Genomic DNA, 22,465 nt, shown 5'->3' with positions numbered 1-22,465 from the left:
TCTCCACTAGTTACCTTTTGTGTAGTACTTAGTGCAATTTTTTAAGAAAGAAGGGGAGGAGGAGAAGGAGGATGGGCTAGAATATTTAATTTTTAAATACCCCTGTTGGCTTAAAAACAAAAGGCATCAGAGACTTTTCTCACTAGGAACAGGATAGATGTTGTAAAGGGTTTACCTAGTTTTCAACTTTACAGGTTTTCTGGTTATAACTATTATCACAAAGAATGGGGCAAGTAATGTTGCAAATTTTTTTTTTTTAATGAGAAAAAAAATTCCTCCACTGCATAGGTAACACTAACCAAAACCACTAATATTTTACTACCCATTTTCTAGCTTAAATATGACATAAATTATGTTTTATTTTCATTTTCATGGAGTGCTATACATTTTGTCCCCTTAAATTGTAGCCTTCTCTTCATTCTTGCTATTTTGGTTGAGTTATTCCTTCCCTTGCAAAGTTACTAAGGAGGTGATGGTGATGGTGTCGGAGTAAGGGAGGGGGCAGTGGGAGCAACTGGGAATAATTCTTCATTACTGAAAGCTGTGATTTATTTTAGCCTAATTGTAAAGTTACTGCAAATTGCTCAAAAGCTTTTTAAAGATCCCAGTGATTAGATTTTTGTGGGGAGGGGGCTGCACAGGCAAGGAGGGGGCAGCTAAAAGGGGAAATAACACCTCTAATCCTGCTTCTGGTAAATAGGCTGCCAGCTTTTAAAATGAGTTTCCTTTCTATTAGTCAGAATATTATGCTAAGCCTTAAGCATTAGTTTTTTTATGTTGCCATAGCAGCCCTATTCCTGCAGGGTGGTGACCTGCGATGATTACAGTACAAAGCTTATAGGGTCTTGAAACCCCCTTTGAAGATGAAAAGTCTTTGATGGTTTATATTTATGCAAATCTCTTAGATATGATTTACCCAACTGAGACTGAATGGAGAGATGATTAAAATTCCCTTTTCCTTTGATATCCATTAATGGCTGAATATTCCTTAAATTTAAAATGGATATATATGTTTTCATCTTTATTTACAAAATTATCTTTATCATACCTGTGTGTGTGTGTGTGTTTTATCTCCCCACATCTTATTAGATCTAGATAGACATAATAGATTTACAATTTAGAGTGTGGTGGGGTTTTTTTTTCCCCCTTTGAAAGGGGTGGGGGGAGATCTGTGCAAGAGCTTTTGTATGTTTCCAGATGATAGATTTTGGAATTTGGGCTACCCCACTGGCAGCACAGAGCTAGCTGTGAACTGGTCTCATGGAAAAAATTGGCGAGCTTTGGTCTTCAAAGAATTAAACTTCCTTTTTAAGGTCTTCCTAGGTAAGCTAAAAAATTACGAAGAAAAACCTCTGAACAAAGGGTAGTGTTGCTATAATGAATAATATGGATTCCACGTAGAGGGCTGCTGCACAGTTACACTGATGTCCGTGCTGGGTCCGAAACAAAAACAGAATGGCAGGTAGAGCAAGCCTGCGTTGTTTCAGAGGCCTGCCACTGGCACTGGACCAAGTGATGGCGAGAGGGCTTAAGGAAGTCTGTTTCCAAGGAAAACGTTTAAACTGGAGAGTCTCTCCTTCCACCTCTAAGTCCTAGGCCTCAAATTGCTCCCTCAGGAAAAAAAAATTACAGTGGTTGGTGTTTTGCTATTTAGCTTGGTGGGAACTTTGTTACCTTTTTTCTTTGGTCTTTCCTCCTTGTTTTCTTTTTTTTTTTTTTTTAATTCTTTTGTGTGGACGAAAGGGTCTGGGATATTACTTCCTCAGGTCAAAGACTTCAATACTACTTCTGTGTCTACAGTTCAGTGATTGTACATCTTCCCCCCACTAATCACCTATGACACTTTTTATTTTAGTTTTCAGACAAGTTTTCGTTCTACTTGAAAGGCCGAAAACTTGAACAACCTATGAATTTAATCCCTTTTGTGGAAACTGCTATGGGTTTGCTCAATTTTAAGGTAAGAAAACCATAATGTGGCTAATAGGTTAGTATTTTATTTATTACCTAAAGTGAAATTTTGTTTTCAATTTTAACATCTTAAAATATTTTTCTAGAAAGATTTATAAGCAAAGTAAACCTTGGGCACCATTTGTTATCTATAATAATCCAAAACCATGTTGTGAGCATCTTAGAAAACAAAGAAATTGGCTAAATAGCAAGGAAAAACTTCCCAGTCCTAAATATTTAAATGAAATAGTCCTAGTAATAATTTTAATTAAATAATCATTGTGTAAATTCTTGCTGTGAGTTATTACATTTATAGAATAAATATACATGAAAATTTGTCACTCTTATGAATTAACTTTCAGTTATTCTCTTGTAACAATTGCCTTTTATTGGGAAATTTTCAGGCCTCTTTGTAGCGACATAATGTCTAATAGATAAGGTTACTATTTTTGAGTTAGTATACACAATAATTTGTAGTATGTTATTGCAACTTGCCACATTAGAACATAAAATGTTTCCTAAGATACATTCAGGAGGATTAGCTGAGCCAAGCATTTTCACTGTTATATGGTTGCATTAAACTATTTGCCTTAAGTTCTTAGCTAGCTTGTTTTTCCAATTTATCAGTGGTCATTTAAATTGTTTTCCAAAACAGCATGCCTCATATTCTACCTGAGCTGTAAACATCACTGTAGCGCCCCATCTCAAAGGGCAGGAGAGAAGAAATCCCTAAAACAAAAACAGAGAAAGATAGTTGAACTGTGCTGAAGAGAGAGTACATGGGCAAACGCTCCGAGAGGAAACTTTAAGACCCACTGGACCGTGCAGGAGGGGCAGAGTGCAAATGTTTGGGGGGCTGCTTCAGGCCTCATGATCAGCATGTTTATACCACTAACCACAAATTCTTCCAGCCTGCCCCAGAACTCCAAGAATATAATCAAGGCATATTTCTTAGATGCAACTAGATTCATACAGTAATTTCATTTTAAGTGCTGATTCGCCATTCTATTCCGTAACATACTTAGAAGCACTTACCGCCCCCGAAATTAAACAACAGTATCCTCACCGGTTCCTCATGTCTTCCCCACCCACATATATTAGCATGCTGAATCTCCACCTTTGTAGAGTCACAGTCATGTCTAAGATGGCTGTTATTCATCTTTATTTTCACATAGAAATGTCCTAGGTGCTTATTAATACGTCTTAGCTGACTTGTTGCATTTTTATTTTCCCCTCTGGAGTAGTTGATTTTTGTATTGTATGCCTTTAATCCTGAGACCAGTTACTAAGAAATCTTGATCCCAGTGCAAATAATTGAATTAGTCTGATTTAAAAATTCTTTCATTTTCTCCTGTGGTTTTATGTATATTATTGGAGGGTCTCTGAAAGCAAAACCAAATTTTCGAAAAATAGAAATAACTTATAGTACAGTCAGAATGAGTTAACTTGAAGGTTTCTCTAGTGATCAGATTGTAACTATATTAATAATGAAACTATATGTAATTCATTAAGCAAAACAAATAGATGCAACATACTTATCTTGGACAAGATTCAATACCTATCAAAAGGGGTGAATTGGGGTGCATTTTTAAGACTGCTTTCAGCCAGACTGTGTTAAGAGTTGCAGCTTTCTGTGACTGAAGCGTACCGTGCTGCTTCTCTCTGATGCGTGCGTTTCTGTGAGATCTGGCTCTGTTCTGCTCTTTTACAGGCAGTGTGTGAAGAAGCACTAAAGACCGGGCCTCCAGTGGGTCTTTTTCTAGATGCAGTCGTTTTTGGAGGAGAAGACTTTCGAGCCAGCATAGGTGTCAAAGACACGTTTCTCTTCTCATTCTGTGTATATGTTTCTTCTTTGCCCCTTCAAGAATGGACGTTTACATGACAGTGTATATTTGCCAACCAGGACAGTGGTTTTTCAGCTGAATGGGCAACACTTCCTGATAATTTAGGGCCCCTCATAACTGTCTTGCTTCCAGAAGACTATGTCATCACTTCTGTTCATGTATAAAATAACTAATAAAAAGCCTGTTGTAGCCCCAGACATGTTCAGGTATATACAATGTAGACTTTGTTCATAATAACTGCATTATGTGAACAGCCTCTCTGTTGCTTAAATATTTTGTTTGCCCATTGGTCTGAGGGCTGTCCAGGGTTCTAACACAAACTTAAGGCAATTTCACATTGCTTTAATGAATTATTTTCTACAGTAAATGTAGTATGTAAATATTATTTAAAACAGGTATTAAATTCCCCATAAAATGTATTTCAGACCGCCTTTATTATTAAATATTTATTGAGATAGTATGCTTGTTTTCACTGATCTTCCCCATCCCTGGGGCACTATGTCTTTGGTCTGGGCCCATGTATAACTAGAGGCTGCTGAGTGCATCTAGAAAAGAGGCCAAGGCCACAAAGCGTTTTCAGGACCACAGCCCCAGTGACCTGAATACAGGAGCTTTCCCTGAGCAGTGTCATGGTCCAAATATAAATAGTGACACTCTCGCCCTCCCTGCCCCCGGGGGAAAAAGGAACATATTTTAATACCAGTCTTTCCAGGAGACTTGTGTATCCAACAGCACAGGGGACACTCTCTGCTTCTCTCAAAATGAGTGTCGTTTCGCTTCCCCATGTTCTCCGTCCACACTGAAGCTGAAGTATCTGGCTCAGAACCTCAGTTATGACACAGTATTGCAACCACAGCACATGAATTCTGTGCTCAGTGAGGGAAGTTAACTATTTCCGTGCACAGCTGTTTGACCACCTTTTTTGATGCTGTCTTTGAACTGACACTTTCTGAGCGATGGCAAGAAGGAAGAAATATACCAGGAGTCTTTTGTGACCTGTCATGTCATTTGTATCTGTCTCCTGAGATGGGGGAGGGGCCTTTTCTTAATGCACGTGCACGTAATTGTACAGAAAGATGCCTTGTATGATCAAGAGACACATGAGATTTAACTCTGTCTCCACATATCCCTCTCTTCATTTATATCTGAGTCATCATTTCGCTGGGGAGCAGTCCACAGGAAGAGACAGATGTCTTTACAAACTGAGTTTTTATAATAAATGTTTAGGTCCAGTTTCCAAAGTTAACATCTCCTTTCTCTGTCAACATTCCATTTTCAGGTGCAACAAGTAGTAAGGAAACCCAAGATATTCTCTACGCCCGACAAAAGATTATTGTTGTAGCCAAGGCCTTCGGTCTACAGGCCATAGATCTGGTTTTCATCGACTTCCGGGATGGAGAGGGGCTTCTCAGGCAGTCGAGAGAAGGAGCTGCAATGGGATTTACCGGTATGATTCTTGATGATGTCTTAGATGATAATCTTAGTATTTAGATTAAGCAAACATTCCAGAAAAATAGAAATTTAACCAGGAACTGGTGTATCTAATGTAGCCAGGTCTCATACACTTATTTCACTGTTTGAAACATGAAAAAGTTATTCATAACAAGAACCTGCCAACCAAATTGTCATGTCTGTCTTTTGCTCCACAAGTCAAAAAACAAAGCACTTATGGAAAGGTGTAGCTCAAGTGGTAGACTGCATGCTTAGCATGCATAAGGTCCTGGGTTCAATCCCCAGCACCTCTTCTAAAAATTAAATCTAATTATCTCCCCCCCCAAAATAAATTAAAGTTTTTTTTTAAAAGCTGAAGTTTATATACATTTTTTTTTAAAAAAGCACTTGTTTTAGTTTCTCCTAATATTACTTACCAGTTTTTTTCTGTCCCCTTAAGTATTTATTTTGTTGAAATTTTTGCTGACACGTGGGGAGGGATGAGGCCATTATAGAAGTGTTTTTGAGTGAACTCAAGACGTGAACTATAAGAATATAATGGGTAATAAAAAATTCCTCAGATACTCAAAATATTAATTTATTTCTGAAAAAAATTTTGGTGATATCTTTTTTAAAAGTCATAACTAGTTTTTTATTCTTCTGCCACTTCAAGCCCCTCCTTACTCTCCCACCTCCCAGTAAGTGTCTGTGCACCTGGCGACACCTACGGGCATTGGCTACCACTAAGATCAGCGGGTCCCTGGAAATCTGGTCCTGGAGCACAGGCTCATATCTGTTGATTGGTGTGCCTGATCACTCAGATACCCAGCAGCCCAGGGAGCAACCGAAAATTGTATTTTTGCAACAGAAATCTATTTTTTGAAAAACTACACTAGGATTCTATACTCAAACATGTCTGCAGTTTCTCACACACACACACACACAAACCATAAGCTCTTTTATTCTTATTTGTTCTTCTCCAGCAAGTCCTAAGAATGTCATGATCAGAAATACACCTGAAAAATAAGGAAAAGAGACAAGCATCCATGCTATTCCTTTTGTAAATATTTTTGAAATGTGTTCTGTTAGAGGTTACTGATGTTAGAGTGACCTTCAATGGAAAAGATACCTTAATAGATGATGTTTGAAGTCAAAGTGAAACTGAGAGACTAAAGGAAGAATTTTAGTGTTATATTAGAATTAAAGCTCTGACCTTTGTGTTTGTGTTTTTAACATAGAGAGTTAAAATAAAATGTGATTCCTCAAATTTGTTAAATAAATAAATAAATAAATATGATCTCTATTAGAACTATTTCTCAATCATCTGAACTATTAATCCTCCCTACATTTAATAGTGACTGAGAAAGAAAAAGTCCCTCTACTGAATCCCTGGCATTGTCCTTGTCTCTGTGGCCTGTGACACCTGCCTCCTTCCAATGACCCATTAGGATGTGGCCCAAATGGAAAAGTTGGAGAAAAACTCCGTGAAATCTATCTAATAGACTCTGATGTTGTTGGTCTGAAAATGTGGCACTGGCTGCCAAGCAGCCAGATGTTGCTCTGAAATGGGCACTAATACAATAAAAAATAGAAAACGCTGGATTGATGGGGGCCTCTCTCACCATCACTCAGGATAACCTGGGTGTCCTCTGCCTCCTCTGGGGCAAATGTTTGCTCCAGAACTTATAAGGGAGTTTGAGAGTTTCTCCAAGAGACAGGACTGAATTAAATTGGTCCCTAATGCAATCGTAGAAGACAAGTTATTTCAAATCAAATTTAAATTTCTAGACTGTGCCTAACTCAGCATGAGGAGCTTATGGACTTGGCACTATTGTTTCTCAACAACAGGGAGTATTAAGTCACCAAAAAAAAAAAAAAAAAAAATGGAAGCTGGAGGGAGGAAGAGAGAATGAAGAACACAGAGGGTACAGTGCCCATTATGTATTCAAGTGAACAAATCAGTAAAGTAGGAAGCTAAACTTTGTAGCCATTTTGCAATTTTTAGAAAGTAGGTCTTTGTTGTCCCAATTGTATTTCTACATACCAATAAAAGGTAATTAATCTGATAATAAGGTATGAGATTATTTGTAGTATTTTTAAACAATAAATACTTTAATGAGTATTTTAGGCCACTCATAATCTGCTTGTCCTAATTATTTGTCATTTAATTGCCATATTTTTGGCTTTGTACAAGAAAGGAGGTAATGAAGGAAAGAAGGGAGAAAGGAAAGGAGAGATACATACCCTACCCTAGTTCTTTGGTTGAAAGTTTTAAAATTCAATGGAGTATTATGTTATCCATAACACTGATAAGGATCTGTGCTATAAGAATTTTCTGTATTTTTAAAAATTAGATTTTTTTAACAAGTTGTAGGTTTTTGAAAGTTAGCCATGCATCAAACAGCAGGTTATAGTTTCTTTTCTGTAGTCATTGTTTCACTGAGCCACAGTTCATGTAGATTGATTTTAAACCAATGCATTGGCTGTGTAAGTGACTATTAACTTTAGGAATTATTTTTATAAAAAGAAACCCAAAATAAATCTTGGGATAAAGCTTTAACAGCTGACTTAGTCATCACAGTTATTCCAGTACTACATGCTGAGAAGAAAGATTATAAATACGAAGCACTATGGGTTTTCTTCTTTTTTGCAGTCTTTTGTAGAAGACAAAAATGACACCATCATACAGTTACCTAAAAGACTTGACAGGTATTGATTTAAAGCACGATATATCAAGTGGTACTGTAAAAAGGATTTCATGGTCATAAATTTTAATGTCTTCAATTTTGCACCCTCTCAGTAACTTGTCAATAACAACTCTTCTGTATAAAATATTTGCTTCGTTCCCACATAGCATTAAAATCTGATGTTCAGTTGTTGGGATATATAAGATTCAAAGGAGATAACTTCACATATGGAGGTTCATAAATTTCTAAAACCTAACATATATCTTAAAATTAGCCTCATTACCAAAATATGGGTACTTGAAAGCCATCATTAATTTCACAGCATTGTAAATAGTTTAGTTTTGCTTCTCAATTTATAGTGTCTGTACCAAGAAGTTCCCATGAAACCTGGCTTTTTACACATCAGTGTAAATTATGTACATAAATTATAAAATTCAGGACTAACAATTAGTACAAAATGACTACCATAACTGACATCCTTTATTAATAATACTGTAACAACTATTAGATTACTTAGATATAATTTCAGTGTCTATTATTGAAAAAAAACTCTCATTTGTCATCACTGATGTTATTTTTTTCCCAGAAATTATTCCTCAAATAACTTAAAGCATCTTTATTTATACAGGATTTTAATGTTTTATTAGTATGCTAACAGATAAGAATAAAATAGCAATGTGAGGATGTTTTAATTATGCCACTATAAAGAAAAGATATTATATTTATTCACTTAAACTCTTTTTCATAAAATACTAAAAAAATTTTAGAAACATTATTCTTTTTTCTATTTTGACAGAATAATGACAGTAACAGGAATGGATCTTTTATAATATATCACAGATATAATTTGTACTGGCTAAATGTTAAAACAGCTATTTCAGAAGCAAAGCAAACTGATATACCAACAAATATACTTAGCAGAGTAAATTACCATGAAGAATACATTCATTTTTAAAGAACCAAGTATGTCCATAATTTTATCATGTAATAAAATATAATATCATCATTATAACATTAAATTATGTTTGCATTTTATTAATGGCCTTATTAGATTCCACTCTTCCTTGATTTTTAAATTATTTTTTTAATGACTGCATGATTTCATAGAATCCTGTGACTCTTATCTTGTATAATGCTTTTACTTAAGATCCTTAAATACAGCTTTTTTAAAGTTATTACTACAGAAATAAGATTTCTTCTGGGGTGTCTAAGAATCTGTATAGGGAGAAATATCTAATCTTCATTCCATAAGCAAAAAGGGAAAATTTGGGGTGGTTTTTTTGATAGAGAAACTTTCTGTAATTTTTTTATTTAAATATTTTTAAATGAGTAATCTAGAGACCACAGTGTTCAAATCTGCCTTCCACTTTACTATGGTAAATAAAATTTTTTTCATTGAAATCCAACTTTCTGTTAATGGTTAGGAGGGATACACTATATTAATCTGAAAGAAAGAAAATTAAATATATTCTTGTTATACACTATTTGATTTTAATATGGGTGTAATGTCTGCTTCTGTAAGCTTTATGGACACCAACAGACCACTTTTAAAGGAAATTATTGAAGGTGGAATAATGGTACAAAATAAGCAAGAGAGACCTTACACAATTTGAAAGAATTAACATGTAATTTTTTTCTACTTTAATTCAAAATAATCACCCTAATTTGCAGACATTAGCCTTTAAAGTTCCAGCCAAAGCAGTTACTCAACGGGCTGCCTGGTGAATCCACCTGTAACTAAAAATGAGAGATTATCTACACTAAGGTGGCATTTCTATAGGATCGGAAACACAATTACTCCCATTGTTGGGTTTGTTCTTATGTGGTATTCTGGAAAAGCCTGCCCAATTGCTGTTATTTTCTTTTTTAAAAGTTCTAAAAAATAATTAGTTATTTTACATACAGTCTTGTGAGGCATTCAGTAGCCTGGCATGGTTGAGACATTTTGTTTGAACATCTGTTTGTTATTTTGTGTTTCCGGTGTTATTAATCTTCTTGTAGGTAAGCAGGTGATCCACCCTAACCAAATTGCAGTGGTCCAGGAGCAGTTTTCTCCTTCCCCTGAAAAAATTAAGTGGGCTGAAGAACTGATTGCCGCCTTTAAAGAACGTCAACAATTAGGAAAGGTAAATGTTTTGTTAATGCCTTGGGTGAAACTGGTGTTTAAAATACTGTGGGGAAGAATGAAAAATATCTATGTATATTTGAGTGGTTTTAAAAAAACTCATAGTATTTTGGGGAGAAGTTTGTATGTGGGGTTAGGAGGAATAATATTCATCAGTGAGTAATTCACTTAAGGTGAATTTGCCCTTCCATATTCCTAAATATTTCACTAACTGGCTCTCAAGTTTCTCATTTTATTCTTTTCATAAACTATATTAGCAGCCTTTGGGAAAATAGAAGTCTGTTTAGTTTTACTCTGTAGACCCTGATGCAGCATTCATATGAAAATAATTTTAGATCAAAATGAGAGCAAGTTGTAATGAAATAAACACAGTTTGATCAAATGGTTCTTGCAGAGAGAAGAAATAAATTTCAAGTTATTTTAATTTGGGAGGAAAAAGTATAAAAATCTCCTCCGGTTTAGTCATTTAAGAGTGGGAGGTTGTATATGTGTTAGTACCAATTTCTGGACCTGAGATTTGGATAGAATGGAAAGCAAATTAACACTGGAGTATGGTTGTTCCTAATTTAGTGCATCATTGAGCCTCGCGTTTCCTGCTCTGTGGGTTTCTGCTATGTAAATATTGCAGTGGTGATGCACAATCTGTCTCCACTTTGTGCCAGTAACACTTAAATTAGGTGTCGCCTGAAGGAAGATTTTATGCTAGTTGCAGCATTGTCAGTTAATTATCTTAAAGGTTATTTGCAATAATACTGTTTGCCTCTTTTTAAGAGGATGGGGGGAAAGTTACATTTATAAATCTATCCCAGAGGTTATATCTAAACTCAGCATTGTTGCTTACAATAAGGAGTGAAGTTTTAATACCTGTAATGCAGAAGTCCTTGGGGGAGAAAAAAATGTTGAAACATTAAGTTTCTAAATGTTAAACAGTCCTCCCTCCAAAAAAAAAAAAAAAAGAACAAAACTGGTTTTCAGTGGTGAACCACTGACATCAATGTGAGAAGTGTGGCTTACACTTTCCCCTGGCAGTAAAAAACACCTAAAAATCCCAGGACTTTTGGAAGTGGGTAGCAATATTAAATGGGTCACTCCCTCCCTCTCATTACCTGCCTTCAACTCCAACCGTGCACGCATGCTCACCCTCACACATTTGCAGGCCCATCTTTGCACAAACTTGAACTTAAAATCGAAAGGCAGAATATGTGACATTGGAAACACCCCTTTTGGACTTACACCAATTTCAGGATAAATAGCATCCTTTCATTTCAAATCAGTAGTGACTATCCAAAAAAAAACTGCAGTTCATAAAAATTTTTTTCAGTTGACATTCTGTTTTATGTCCATTTCTATGTCTTGACCCCAAAATCCAGATCCTGCATGAATAAACAGACATTTATCTAGAGAGAAAGCCATGTACTTTTACACTTACACATGCAAATAACTCTGTCCACTCCTCTGTACCACATGCTTGCCTGTGCACACACTCACTAAATGTTCTATACCTCTGTGTGTACGTTATGCTAGCTGAGGATACGCATGTGATAAATACTTCCTACTGAACTAAACTGAAGCAGGATGGGACCATCAGAACAGCAGACCGAGTAGAGTTCCATTCTGGGCCAGTACTGCCTCCATTAGCTGTCTACACTGGGTTTCACATTGGATAAAATCAAAGGATGCCACTGGCATCATAAGCAGGTTGGGGTATGGAAGAGGTTACCCTAAGTTTCAGTAGCCAGCAAACAAAATTCGAACTAGAAGCATAGTCTTTTACTGTCATTTAAGTTCTTGAATGAGGGAAAACAGCACTTTTCCGTTGTATCTCGAAAGTATTATTCCCAGGGAAAATTGCTCTAAAGTGTCCTTGCCTTTGATGATGGCAACTTAAATGTTAAATTCTGAACTGGTTTTTTTTTTTTTTAAATAAGAAAAACCCTCTTGTTGGGCATAAGCTTTCACAACAATGTGGAAGAACAGCTTTTCTTAACACAGAACCATAGAAATTAGAGCAGAAGGGAGACTATTAGGTCATTTCTTCCCTGCCCCGTTCGTGTAGGTTTGTTTCCTACAGCAAATTCTCCTGGTGCTTTGTCCAGCAAGGTTTAAATGATTCAAGTAATGGGGCTTCCAGTGGGGACATATGGTTATTTTATCCAGTTCGCATGTTTCTTTCACTCTGCCTATAAATTGGCTGGTCACAAAAATTGGGTCTGCAGGTAGGTGACTCTGGGTCTTGAGGGGTCTTGGGGTTTAAATAATGTAGGTTCTGTTTGTAAAGATTTAGTATAAATAGGTTGCTCAGTTGTATAAAGTATTGCCTCCAACAAACATCTAATCTGTTTTATTTTAAATGTGAATCACTGATGAAAACATAAACCCTCGGATACTTTGTCCAAAGCACAGGTGACTTTCTCAATGATGGGAAACTGATGGTTTGTGTCCTAGTGAGATAATACTTATAAATTTCTCAAAGACCTTTTCTCCCCCTCTGATGAAAATTTCATGCAAGTGATGCTTTTAAGTAGAAATGACCTAAGAAGGCAAAATTATGTATCCTTGCTTTTCTCTACTTCCTGCTCCCATCTTAAATTATATTCTGCCCTAAGACAAAAAGGTATAGCTGAAGTTCACAGTTAATGCTGGGTCACTTGTATTTTCTATAGTAGTAATAATAATTATTATTATTATTCAAAAATAAAAGTTCTGCCTTTTTTCTGTCCCCTCCAAATAACAAAATTCATGAGAATATGCGGATCACGAGTAGATAAATTATTGGGGTTCAGTATTTAGTATCACAGGAAATTGTTTTGTCTTGTATTAATTAGTAGTTCTAAGGAAATAAAGTTTGATGCCCTTAGTCTAATGTTGGGTGAAAATTACTTTACATTTTAAAATGATAACCTGCTCATATAATCTGTCACTGTTTGGCAGGCAATGATATTTGTGACTGCTTTGCTTCAAGAAACCAGTTTTTCTCAGGCTAAAGAATTTTATCTGGTACAGAAATGCCCACAATAAGAAATTAGGGCTACAGATTGATATTAGGGCCTCATTAAAATCTGTTAGAAAAAAATTAAACATTCTACATTCTCTATGCTCCTATTTTAATTCCCATAAGGTAATATATTTCTAATTTAACTGACATCAGTTGTTAGGTATATATCTGCAATATTAATCAAACTTGATTCCTTCTTCCATCCTTCCAGAAAAATATATTTTGAGATATAACCTGCATGTCATTAATTATTTTAGCTTTAAATTGTTTGGTAAGATACTTTAGCCAGGATAAATCACTTCCATATGATTTGTTTTAAATTTGTAAAGGGTTTTCTTAAAAGCTAATTTCATTTTTGATTTCATTTTTTTCATAATAATGGTGATTCTGATATTTGAAAATTTTCCATTTAGAACTGAATTTAGTATTGCTCATTTTAAAATATGATTTTAACAGTTCTTTTTTTAATCAACTAAGAGGGGTATACAATATGAAAATTAGATAATTGAAATGAAACCATCTCAAGCAAATAATTAGTTAATATTAGTTGATATCAACAGAAACTATAATTTGTATATAAATAAATATATAACACATACTATGTATACATTGATATAGGTATGATAACTGTATTTTTTCAAGTCTATACTATAAACTCAGTGCCAGATGCATTACCTTTTGGGCAAAAATGACAGCTAAAGGAAATAGGTGCTTTTTTAAAATGGTTGATAATCCCAGGAAATACTAATTTAAGAATTTACCATTTTTTCTCAAATAGAGGCTCTAACAGAAAAATATGAAAGAATAGTAAAATATATTACAAGTGGCAACATGCACATTATATGAGCTGGATTTTTAAAGGTACTTTGCTGGAATATTCATATTTCTGCAATGTCTGGCTACAGCTATGTCTTGGCTTTGTTTTCAGCATTCCAGGCACTCTATTTTATTCATATTAAATCTGTAAATACTTTATTTGGTTGTAGAAAGATTTTACTTAACTTCTTCAATATATTTTGTTCATTATAGCTTCACAAACTGGTTAAAAACCAAGGAAGGGAAAGCGTCCACCTTTAAAATCCAGGTTCAGATAGTAATTACAAAGGTCAAAAACGCAGTCACTGCTGGCGTAACAGCTGTAAACAACACACAACCAAAGCATTCTGACGCCACTCAAGTGAGAGCAATAGTGCAGATTAACATGTTACATTAATAAGCAAGTCCTCTACAGGAATATAAATTGGGAACTTACATCTTAATAAAGAAAGAAAAAAGGAAGTAAAAAGTTTTTTACTCATGTAAGTCTTTTCATCTAGAAAACTACAGAGAATAATAGCCCCTCTCCAATATTGAAAGCAAATTATTTTCACAGGTATGTGATTGTGGCTCACACACATTTTCGTTTGTGTTTCCAAATGCAGGGATTTACAAAAGAAATACTGTTTGGTCCAGATGGCCTTCTAGAAGGCTCCCCTAGAGAACTCAGAAGTCTTTCTAGCCAAAAATATTGTTTCCACTTATTCAAGTGCCAGAAATCCCACTGCCACTCTTTCACGCAGATCAAATAAACCATCGAAAGATTTGGTTGTTGTCTTTGTCACAGGAAAGGGTTGATTCCACTAATAGACAACAGTGTCCCCTCCCACACTCATGCATCCCACCACCCACAGCCTTGCCCCTTTATTTTTGTAAGCAGAAATACTAAAATCAAAACCGAATGATTGTCAGTGAAAATGAAAGATAAAGGGACATCTATCTACTTTTGAGATGCTTAGTTCTTGCATTCTCCCTTTATGTTCTTGTTCATTAAAAATTTTTAGAACTATAGGCCTTAATTTTGACTTTAAAAAGTCAAATTCTTAGAAAAGTTGAGTCAGCCAATGATGATTTTAAGGTTGGTTTGATCAATAACAAATTGCAGATTCCTAAACATTTAGAGCAAGGCAGTATAATTTTAGTGTTGATGGTATCTTATTTCACATAGTTTTAGTGGCAAGTGGCTAGTTTAGTATTAGAGAAGAGATTTCATATGTAGGTTAAATCTGAGAATTTTAAAAATTGTTTGCTTCTTTAATTTATAACATTTTAAGTATATTTTAATCAAAGTTCTATTCTGATTTATATTTTTCAATTTTTTTTTGCTCAATTTCAGTTTAAAAAATGTAATTCTGTTAGTTGGATGAAATCTCAGAAATGTTCTAGTTACATTCCTTCAGTTTACAACTTAAAAAAATACACTGAGACCCAACAAGAGTTTGGAAGTTACTCAAGGTCACTCACAGCCAAGATGGAGATAGACCCCAACCAGAATTCAGAGCTCACTTTGTAAAGAAAGATATGAACATAGTTAGTTGCAATGTGGTTTCATTTCGGTCACAAGAATCTCCATGCTAATGACCAAAAAAAAAAAAAAAAAAAAAAACTAGGTAGAGCCTTGAAATTATTCAAACAAAAATGTGAATTTGTTTAGTTCAGATTAGTATCTTTTTCTTATTAATATACTTTTTTTTTTTTTTAGCATGAGCAGAAACTGACAAGGAAGGAAAGAGCACAGAGTATCCTTGTACCTTCCCAACCTTCCAAGCTATTATTCCCCATGTCACTCCCTCCTTCTCAGTTCTGTCCTGTGCTTGTCCACCATACTGCCCCAGAAAGACTTCTTGGCTCTGATCACTGCAAACCCCATTCTGCTTTATTAGTAATTCAGTCTCCCAAGGTAGGTTGGAAACTCTCAGAGCCGGAGTGGGAGCCTTTGCCACAGAGGCCATATCTGGCTCCGAGCTCGGTTTCATCTCACTCAAAGGAAGCTTCCTGAAGTCCTGTTCTCAGTTACACCGGTGGTTGCACAAAAACACAATGCCTTTCAGTGCCTTTAATAGCAAGAGCCAAATAAGGGCCATGAAAGAATGGTTTTACTCTTTGGACATCTTCCTCCCTCTTTTTCTCTTCCGGTATTTCTCTGTCTTAGGAGGTGTGGGTCTGCATGTGTGTTCCTTCCCCATTCTCCTTTCCATGGATTCTTTTCTGTTTCCTCTTTTTCTTTACATCTCTCTTCCTTTCTCACCACATCATCTCCACACCCCACCACTATCCCTTGCCTTCTGTCCTTTAGCTGATTATAATGGAGAAGTTCAGAACATTCTAATTTTTCTCTGGTACTTATTAAAGAATTTTGTAATTCTTTTTTATATTAAAAGCAGGCAAATTCAGTTTTACTTTACTGAAAAAAATCAAGAGTTTCTAGAATTCTTTATTCGTTCCATTTTAGGTTAGTGGACCTCCATAAAAAAAAAAAAAAGTGGGAGAATTTCTCACTCTCCATCACATATCTCCCTGCAGCATCTTGGACGGAAATAGGTACACAGGGTACATTTAGTAAATACTATTTAACTACCTAGTTTCTAAATTTCTGACAGTGCTAAAAAGAAATTATTCGTTTTACTTTTGAACAATATATATGCTACTGGCCTTTTGTTCCCTTCTAGAATAGTTGAAAGAAAAAAATTTCACCAATTATTTCATCAATTGTTGTTCATCAGTTGTATCTTAGTAAATGTTTTAAAGTTTAAAGTGCCTTCATTTAGATGTATTTTCCAAAGAAAGAATTAGCCGATAGCTTATAAAATAGAAGTTTACCATTATTGATCTTAGCTGTTAAGCTGCTATAAAATGGCCTTCATTCTCTGCTGTTCTCATAAGCAGTATCAGCTTAAATTTGACATAAAGCGTTCTAAATTAGATACAGATTTTACACATTTATCTCGGTGTTAAAAATAAAATATTTTCAAATAAGATTTCCAGTCTCAAAAAAATCTGAGCGTGAGGTGATAGTTGCAGAATTCCATGTAATTAGTAAAGTCAACGAATTATATACATTTAACAATGGGTGAATGTTATGGTATGAAAATTATACATCAGTAAAGCTATTTAAAAACAGAAAATTAAGCACAATGTCTAATTTGCTAGCAAATGTGGAAACTCTGTTGGATTACAATATGCTTCTCAATCCAATTGTTTCACCTCAGTAGGTAGCTAGCTTCCTGTTTGGCATACTTGGCCTGATTTTTCCAGATTTCCTTATCAAAAGATAGTTAAAATAAAAACTTGTCTATTCCTGTCTGGTTATTTTGCCTGAATATTTCAAAAGGTGAATCTTGTTGCCTACATTTAGTGGGCTCTGAGAAGAATTTTAAAAACAGAAGGCACCTTTGGTTTCCTCTATCCGTTTGTGAAGTAAGGATGGCTCTGGTCCACTGAGACCCTCCATCTGGGCAAGTAGACATCTCAGGACTGGTCACATATTAAGATAATTGACCCAAACATTCACCTCAGCTCTCCTCCCTACTGTTCAGCCACCTCCACCTTCCCTGCCAAATTCATCTTCCAAACCTTCCACTGCTCCTTCTTTGCTCCTCTGGCTTCCTAAAACTGTTGGTAAGGTCCCAGATTAATCCTCCTAGTGTCTAACAGGTTCTATTTTCTGTGTAGAGCTAAAGCTAAATGACTGCATGCTTCCTTCTTAAAAAGCAGAATGTTAATGATGTCTCTTCATTTTACACCCACTCACTTTCCACATTCCAAAGAACTTCCTCCTTTTCACTAACTCATCTGGCCATTTGTCTTTGCTTATACTCTTCCTGCTCACCGTCTGCTAAAAACTATCCTGTTTCACAACTGCCTCCAGCATAAGCCATGCTCCTAACTTCAGGCTACCTGCATGTGATTAGCATCTCCTCCAGCTGATATTCTGAGTTTTTTAATTCTTTTAAATGTATTTGTCTTCAAATACTGATGCTGTGTCATATATACATAGCACCTGAGACTTACTTCTTAAAGGGACGATTCAGTCTGTGATTTACAAGGGTTTATTTAGAGGGGACAGGCAGCTTTAGGTGTGAATCAGCCTCTGCTCATTACATCTTCACGAATGCTGATGTTTCGCAGACCCCTTAAAGCTTCTCTGGAATCCTAGAATCCTGTTGTAATCCAAACGCTCTGCTTCTCACTGGCCCTTTCTGTGATAGCAGCCATGCGGCATTGGTCGTGGTGGTGCTGGTAACAGCCATCAGATAGAGGTGATCACCCTGGTAATGGTAGTGGCAGCAGCCTCGCTGGGGACATGGTCACAGCAGTGGTGACAGTAATGGTAGTGCTGGTAGCAGTTGTAGCTCCCATGCACTGAGAGCCTGTTACGTGACATACGTTATTTTACTTAATCCTTACAAACAACTCTACAAGGGTGGTATTGTCATCCCCATTTTACAGATGAAGACACTGAGGCTTGGAAAAGTAACGCTCTTTGTCCTGGATCACACACAGCCAGGCAAAGGCAGAGCCTAGATTCAAATTCAAGTCGAGCTGACCCGAAAGCCCATATCCCTAACCGCTGCATGAAAGTGCCTCAAGCGGGAGAACCCAGAGAAGCAAGCCCCTTTCTCTCTGTGCATCTTTGTGCACCGTTTGTTTTGGCCGCAAGCGCCTGAATTTGATCTCAGAATGTGCTCGTCCCAGGGAGTTGCCTGTTTCTGTTCGGTGGAAAGTCACAGGGAGCCACTTGGACAGATGATCCCCACATCCTGCCAAGCAGCACGGACCTGGCAGGTGTGACTGCACTGGGGGCACGCCGGGCCCTCCATCGCATTCTCCGTGTGTGCTTCTGTGCTCTCGTTTAAAGCCAGAAAGCTACAGAGGAAAGTGGGAATGGGAGGGGCAAAGAGGGAGCTTCTCCAGGCTTTCCCACCTTCCAGAACTTGGAAAATCAGTATGACAGGCTGCCTAGGATGCAGAATCCCCAGCACCCGACACCCCTCTGAGGCAGCAGCCCAGCTTGTCACTGCATTCCCCAATCGGGCACAAACCCCTTTCACACACTCCAACTGTTAAATTCTTATGAATCATTTAAAGGGCTTCCCCATCAAAAGCCGTGGAATGTCACCTGTCAGAATTTCAGTGCTAGCAGTCACGACAGATGAGCCCAATGTAGATTTTTGTCCGTGTTGCATGAATTCAGTTGAACTTTTAGAAATTTCAAATAGAGATACATTAGCATCTGTAAATTCTCTGGCCAGAGGAGTAAATGACTGTTGAATTTTAATTCAAAGTATTATTAAAACACCTATCAAGTTATCACTACAATTTAGTGTTAGGAAAACATGTTTCTATTTCCCAAGTCCTCGGTAATATTCTTTTACTCTCAATGGCAGTTTTTTAAATGTTTATTCGTAAAACAAAGGGTTACTGATATTCAGAAGCTCATACAAGGATCAAATGTCACCTCCTTTAATCCTTCTTACAAATGCTTTGGGTTTTTTAAGGACTTAAAATGTCATTCACATAATTATTACTGAATTTTTTTCTCACTGAAAATATCTTTTGGTATTTCTGCCATAATAATAATTATAGTAAGAGCTTTCAGGTGGATACTCAGGATGGAAGCACGTTATATTTCAGTTGTTTCCAAGTCAATTATTAAAAACGCATTTTCACATATTGCTTATCTGGACCTTACCTATATATCATTAATTTTTTCAGTCTTATTTTTAAGTAATATTATATCTGAAATAAAAATTTAGACATGATAGTTATTTTTATAAATGATACCAAAATAAAAAGTTTAAATATAAAGTATACTAAAATTTTTATGTTAAGTTTTTTCTATAATCTTAGTTACCATGGTTACCAGCCATACTTTGGGGTACACTGATTAGTGGGAAGAGTTTGAGATTTGAGGTGAAAAACCTTAAATTCTAGTCCTGTCCTACTCATAAGTTCCTCTGAAAAGATGAATTAATACTGAACCACAGTTTTTTTATCTGTAAATCAGACTGTTGGATCCCAGGATAGAGGAAAATTACCCAGAATAAAGAAAAGGAAACAGGTGGTTCAACTTCCTCCCTTCAGGGTCCAAGAATGAGTGAGTCTCAGGTCCACCAGGGCAGGCAGCAAGAACAGAGGGTCCTATGGGTTCCAGGCTGGCTGCATCAAGCAGAAACTAAGTCTTGTGTGCTTTGTCATAAGGGAAGTCTGTTGTCTCTCTTCCAGATTGCTTTAACTGAGGTTAGATTAGGTTCCCTTTCTTCAGGCGCTAGAGAAACCCCTTTGTCAATAGACAAACCCACTGTCTCATACTGTGGTCCTTCATTTTACTTGACCTGCTGAGTCACTGGTGACCAGAGGCACAGGGGGCTCTTGCAGAACACAGAAGGCCAACGCCACTCTAACATGTCAATGTGCTGCTTCATTTCCCTTGCCCCTCTCTTCACCTTCATTTGGCATCTCTGACCTAAAGCTGTCTTTAAAAGTACGTGTTCCTCAGAGCCCTTCCCTGGCTAAACCACCCCATTTTGATGGCTCTCTCTGTGGCTCCTCATTCCTTAAGCACCACTTACAGATAGACTCGCTTGCATTTAACTAAGTCTTTGCATGAGTTAACCTGACCCCAACCCAACATCACATTTGTTGAGGTCAGTCACTGTGTCCTACTGGAGGCTCAACAAGTGTTGGCCAACTGACTAGTTTTAAGCAAATGGATGATCTTATCTAGTATTTTAGAAAAATAACATCATGGTCCCAATTAAGAAGATGCAACTCCCCTGCAGGTGTCCCAGCACTCTCTCAGTGAGACCTCTCTGCTAGCCAGCCTGGGAGCTGGGCAGCCTCCCCATTGGGCTTTGGATGCCTGGCAACCAAACTTGCATCCTTACCCCTTAACTGAATTGTGAGGGGACCTAGGTCCTGTCCAAGGATTCTCCAAGTGTGATAGGTTGAAAAATGGGAGAGAAAGAAAAATGAAATGGTGCCTATCAGAGTGTCTCTGTGAGAGCAGCATTTCCCCCACTTTGAGGGGCATTAAGGAGCAACTAACTTTGTGAGTAAGGAAGAGCTGTTTCACAGGAGGTAATGGCTGGGCCTGAGAGATCTTAGCAAGAAGAGGGCACACCAAGGTCTTGAAGACAAATTTCATAGTGGCCAAAACTGACTAAAAGTTTTAGGAATTCCCTGGGAACTGTAGTGAGGTAAATAACTTATGGGCATAGGACTTCAGCATCATAAAGGAAGAGAGTGTCACTCTGAAAAAGAAGGACTATAACAGCTGTGCTCAGATATCATTAATTCTGACAAAGCAACGCCATCATGGGAATGTGCTAGAGAGAACTCCCTGAACGCCCAAAGAAGTTATTTGAAAACATAATGAGTAGGGAAAGAATTAGATCGATTTATGGATTCTAGGAAATTACTCTTTTAGTACTCTAGAGGGGAAAAAAAGTGCCAGAAATGCAAAATATATGAATATTTCCCATAAATGTGATTATTATTGTCATCATCACCAATACTCTCGACATCAGATCATAAGATTCTCCCCCACGAAGAACTTCACGGTCTGATAAAGTTCATGTTATCTCAATGCCTATCTTACCACCTGGCAATGACCCAGATGTTAGAAAAACTACAGCCCAATGTTGTTTTCCTTCCTATGCAGATAACACCTATGGTAAGGTGATATTCCTCTTCACTTCCAGGAGGCTGAAGCCATAGGTGTGTATTGTAATGTGCCAAAGTGGCTGACTAGTGATTTATTACAACAAATAACTCAATAGGTAATTGCTGAATAAAAGCCCATGTGTACAGAGCTCCATGACAGCTCTCGCAGGAAGTGTATGACATGCAGTAGGTACACAGCATCACTTCTGAGTGAACAGTGGAAACTGGCAAACATGGTCCTAATTGGCAAGAAGAGCAAACTTTTCAGGCCTTGGACATCTCCATGCTCATCACACTGGCTCTTCCTCTAATTCTTGTTGCTTTTTATGGTGCCAGTTTCTTTTCTTCCCTGTCTCTATCAGCAAACTGTAGGCTCCTTGAGGGCAGGGATAGAGTACCCATATCAAAGCTGGCCTAACCGTTTCTACCCAGGAGAGCTAAAACACAGAGCTTCTCAAATTTGAATGTGCATTAGAAACATCAGTGGGTTCCTGGCCAACCCCTAGGCCTTCTGCGTGAAACCTTATATGATGGAGCCCAAGAATGTGAATTTTAACAAGCCACCTCCCCATCATATGAGTCTGATTCAGGTGGCCAAGCAGCCCACTCAGAGAACAATTGATAACAACAACAAAAAAAAGCCTGGAGCCTAAGCCTGGAGCACACTCTTTGGATCAAACAGAGCTAGGTTTTAACCCCAGTTCTTTTTTTCTTTTTTTTTTTTTTTTTTGGTGAGGGTAGTGGGGTTGGGGGACAGGTGTTTGATTGATTCAGTCAGTCAGTCAGTCAGTCAGTCAGTCAGTCAGTCCAGTTCTGTACTTACTAGCTATAGGGCAGATTCATACTAGTTTCGTTGTGCCTCAGTTTCCTCAGTTATAAAATGGAGATGGATACATACCCATAGAAACAGAAAGCAGAAGGGTGGCTGCCAGGGGGTGGAGGAGGGGGAAGGGGG

At 37.0% G+C, this 22,465-nt stretch overlaps 1 protein-coding gene across 3 annotated transcripts in view; it reads left to right on the top strand.

Moving 5' to 3' along the window:
• Positions 1-22,465, top strand: part of CLYBL (citrate lyase beta like) — a 212,892-nt gene that overhangs the window by 172,928 nt on the left and 17,499 nt on the right. For all 3 annotated transcript variants that reach the window (XM_014568175.2, XM_032496726.1, XM_032496727.1), the window contains exons 4-7: positions 1,856-1,957; positions 3,659-3,752; positions 5,071-5,238; positions 9,911-10,035. In XM_014568175.2, the coding sequence (XP_014423661.1) occupies positions 1,856-1,957; positions 3,659-3,752; positions 5,071-5,238; positions 9,911-10,035 (489 nt within the window). The remainder of the gene's footprint in view (positions 1-1,855; positions 1,958-3,658; positions 3,753-5,070; positions 5,239-9,910; positions 10,036-22,465) is intronic.

The sequence above is a fragment of the Camelus ferus genome, chromosome 14 (assembly GCF_009834535.1).
Source record: "Camelus ferus isolate YT-003-E chromosome 14, BCGSAC_Cfer_1.0, whole genome shotgun sequence".
Taxonomy (NCBI): Eukaryota; Metazoa; Chordata; class Mammalia; order Artiodactyla; family Camelidae; genus Camelus; species Camelus ferus.
The sequence above is the reverse complement of the archived record's forward strand: the minus strand, read 5'-3'. Positions and strand labels throughout refer to the sequence as shown.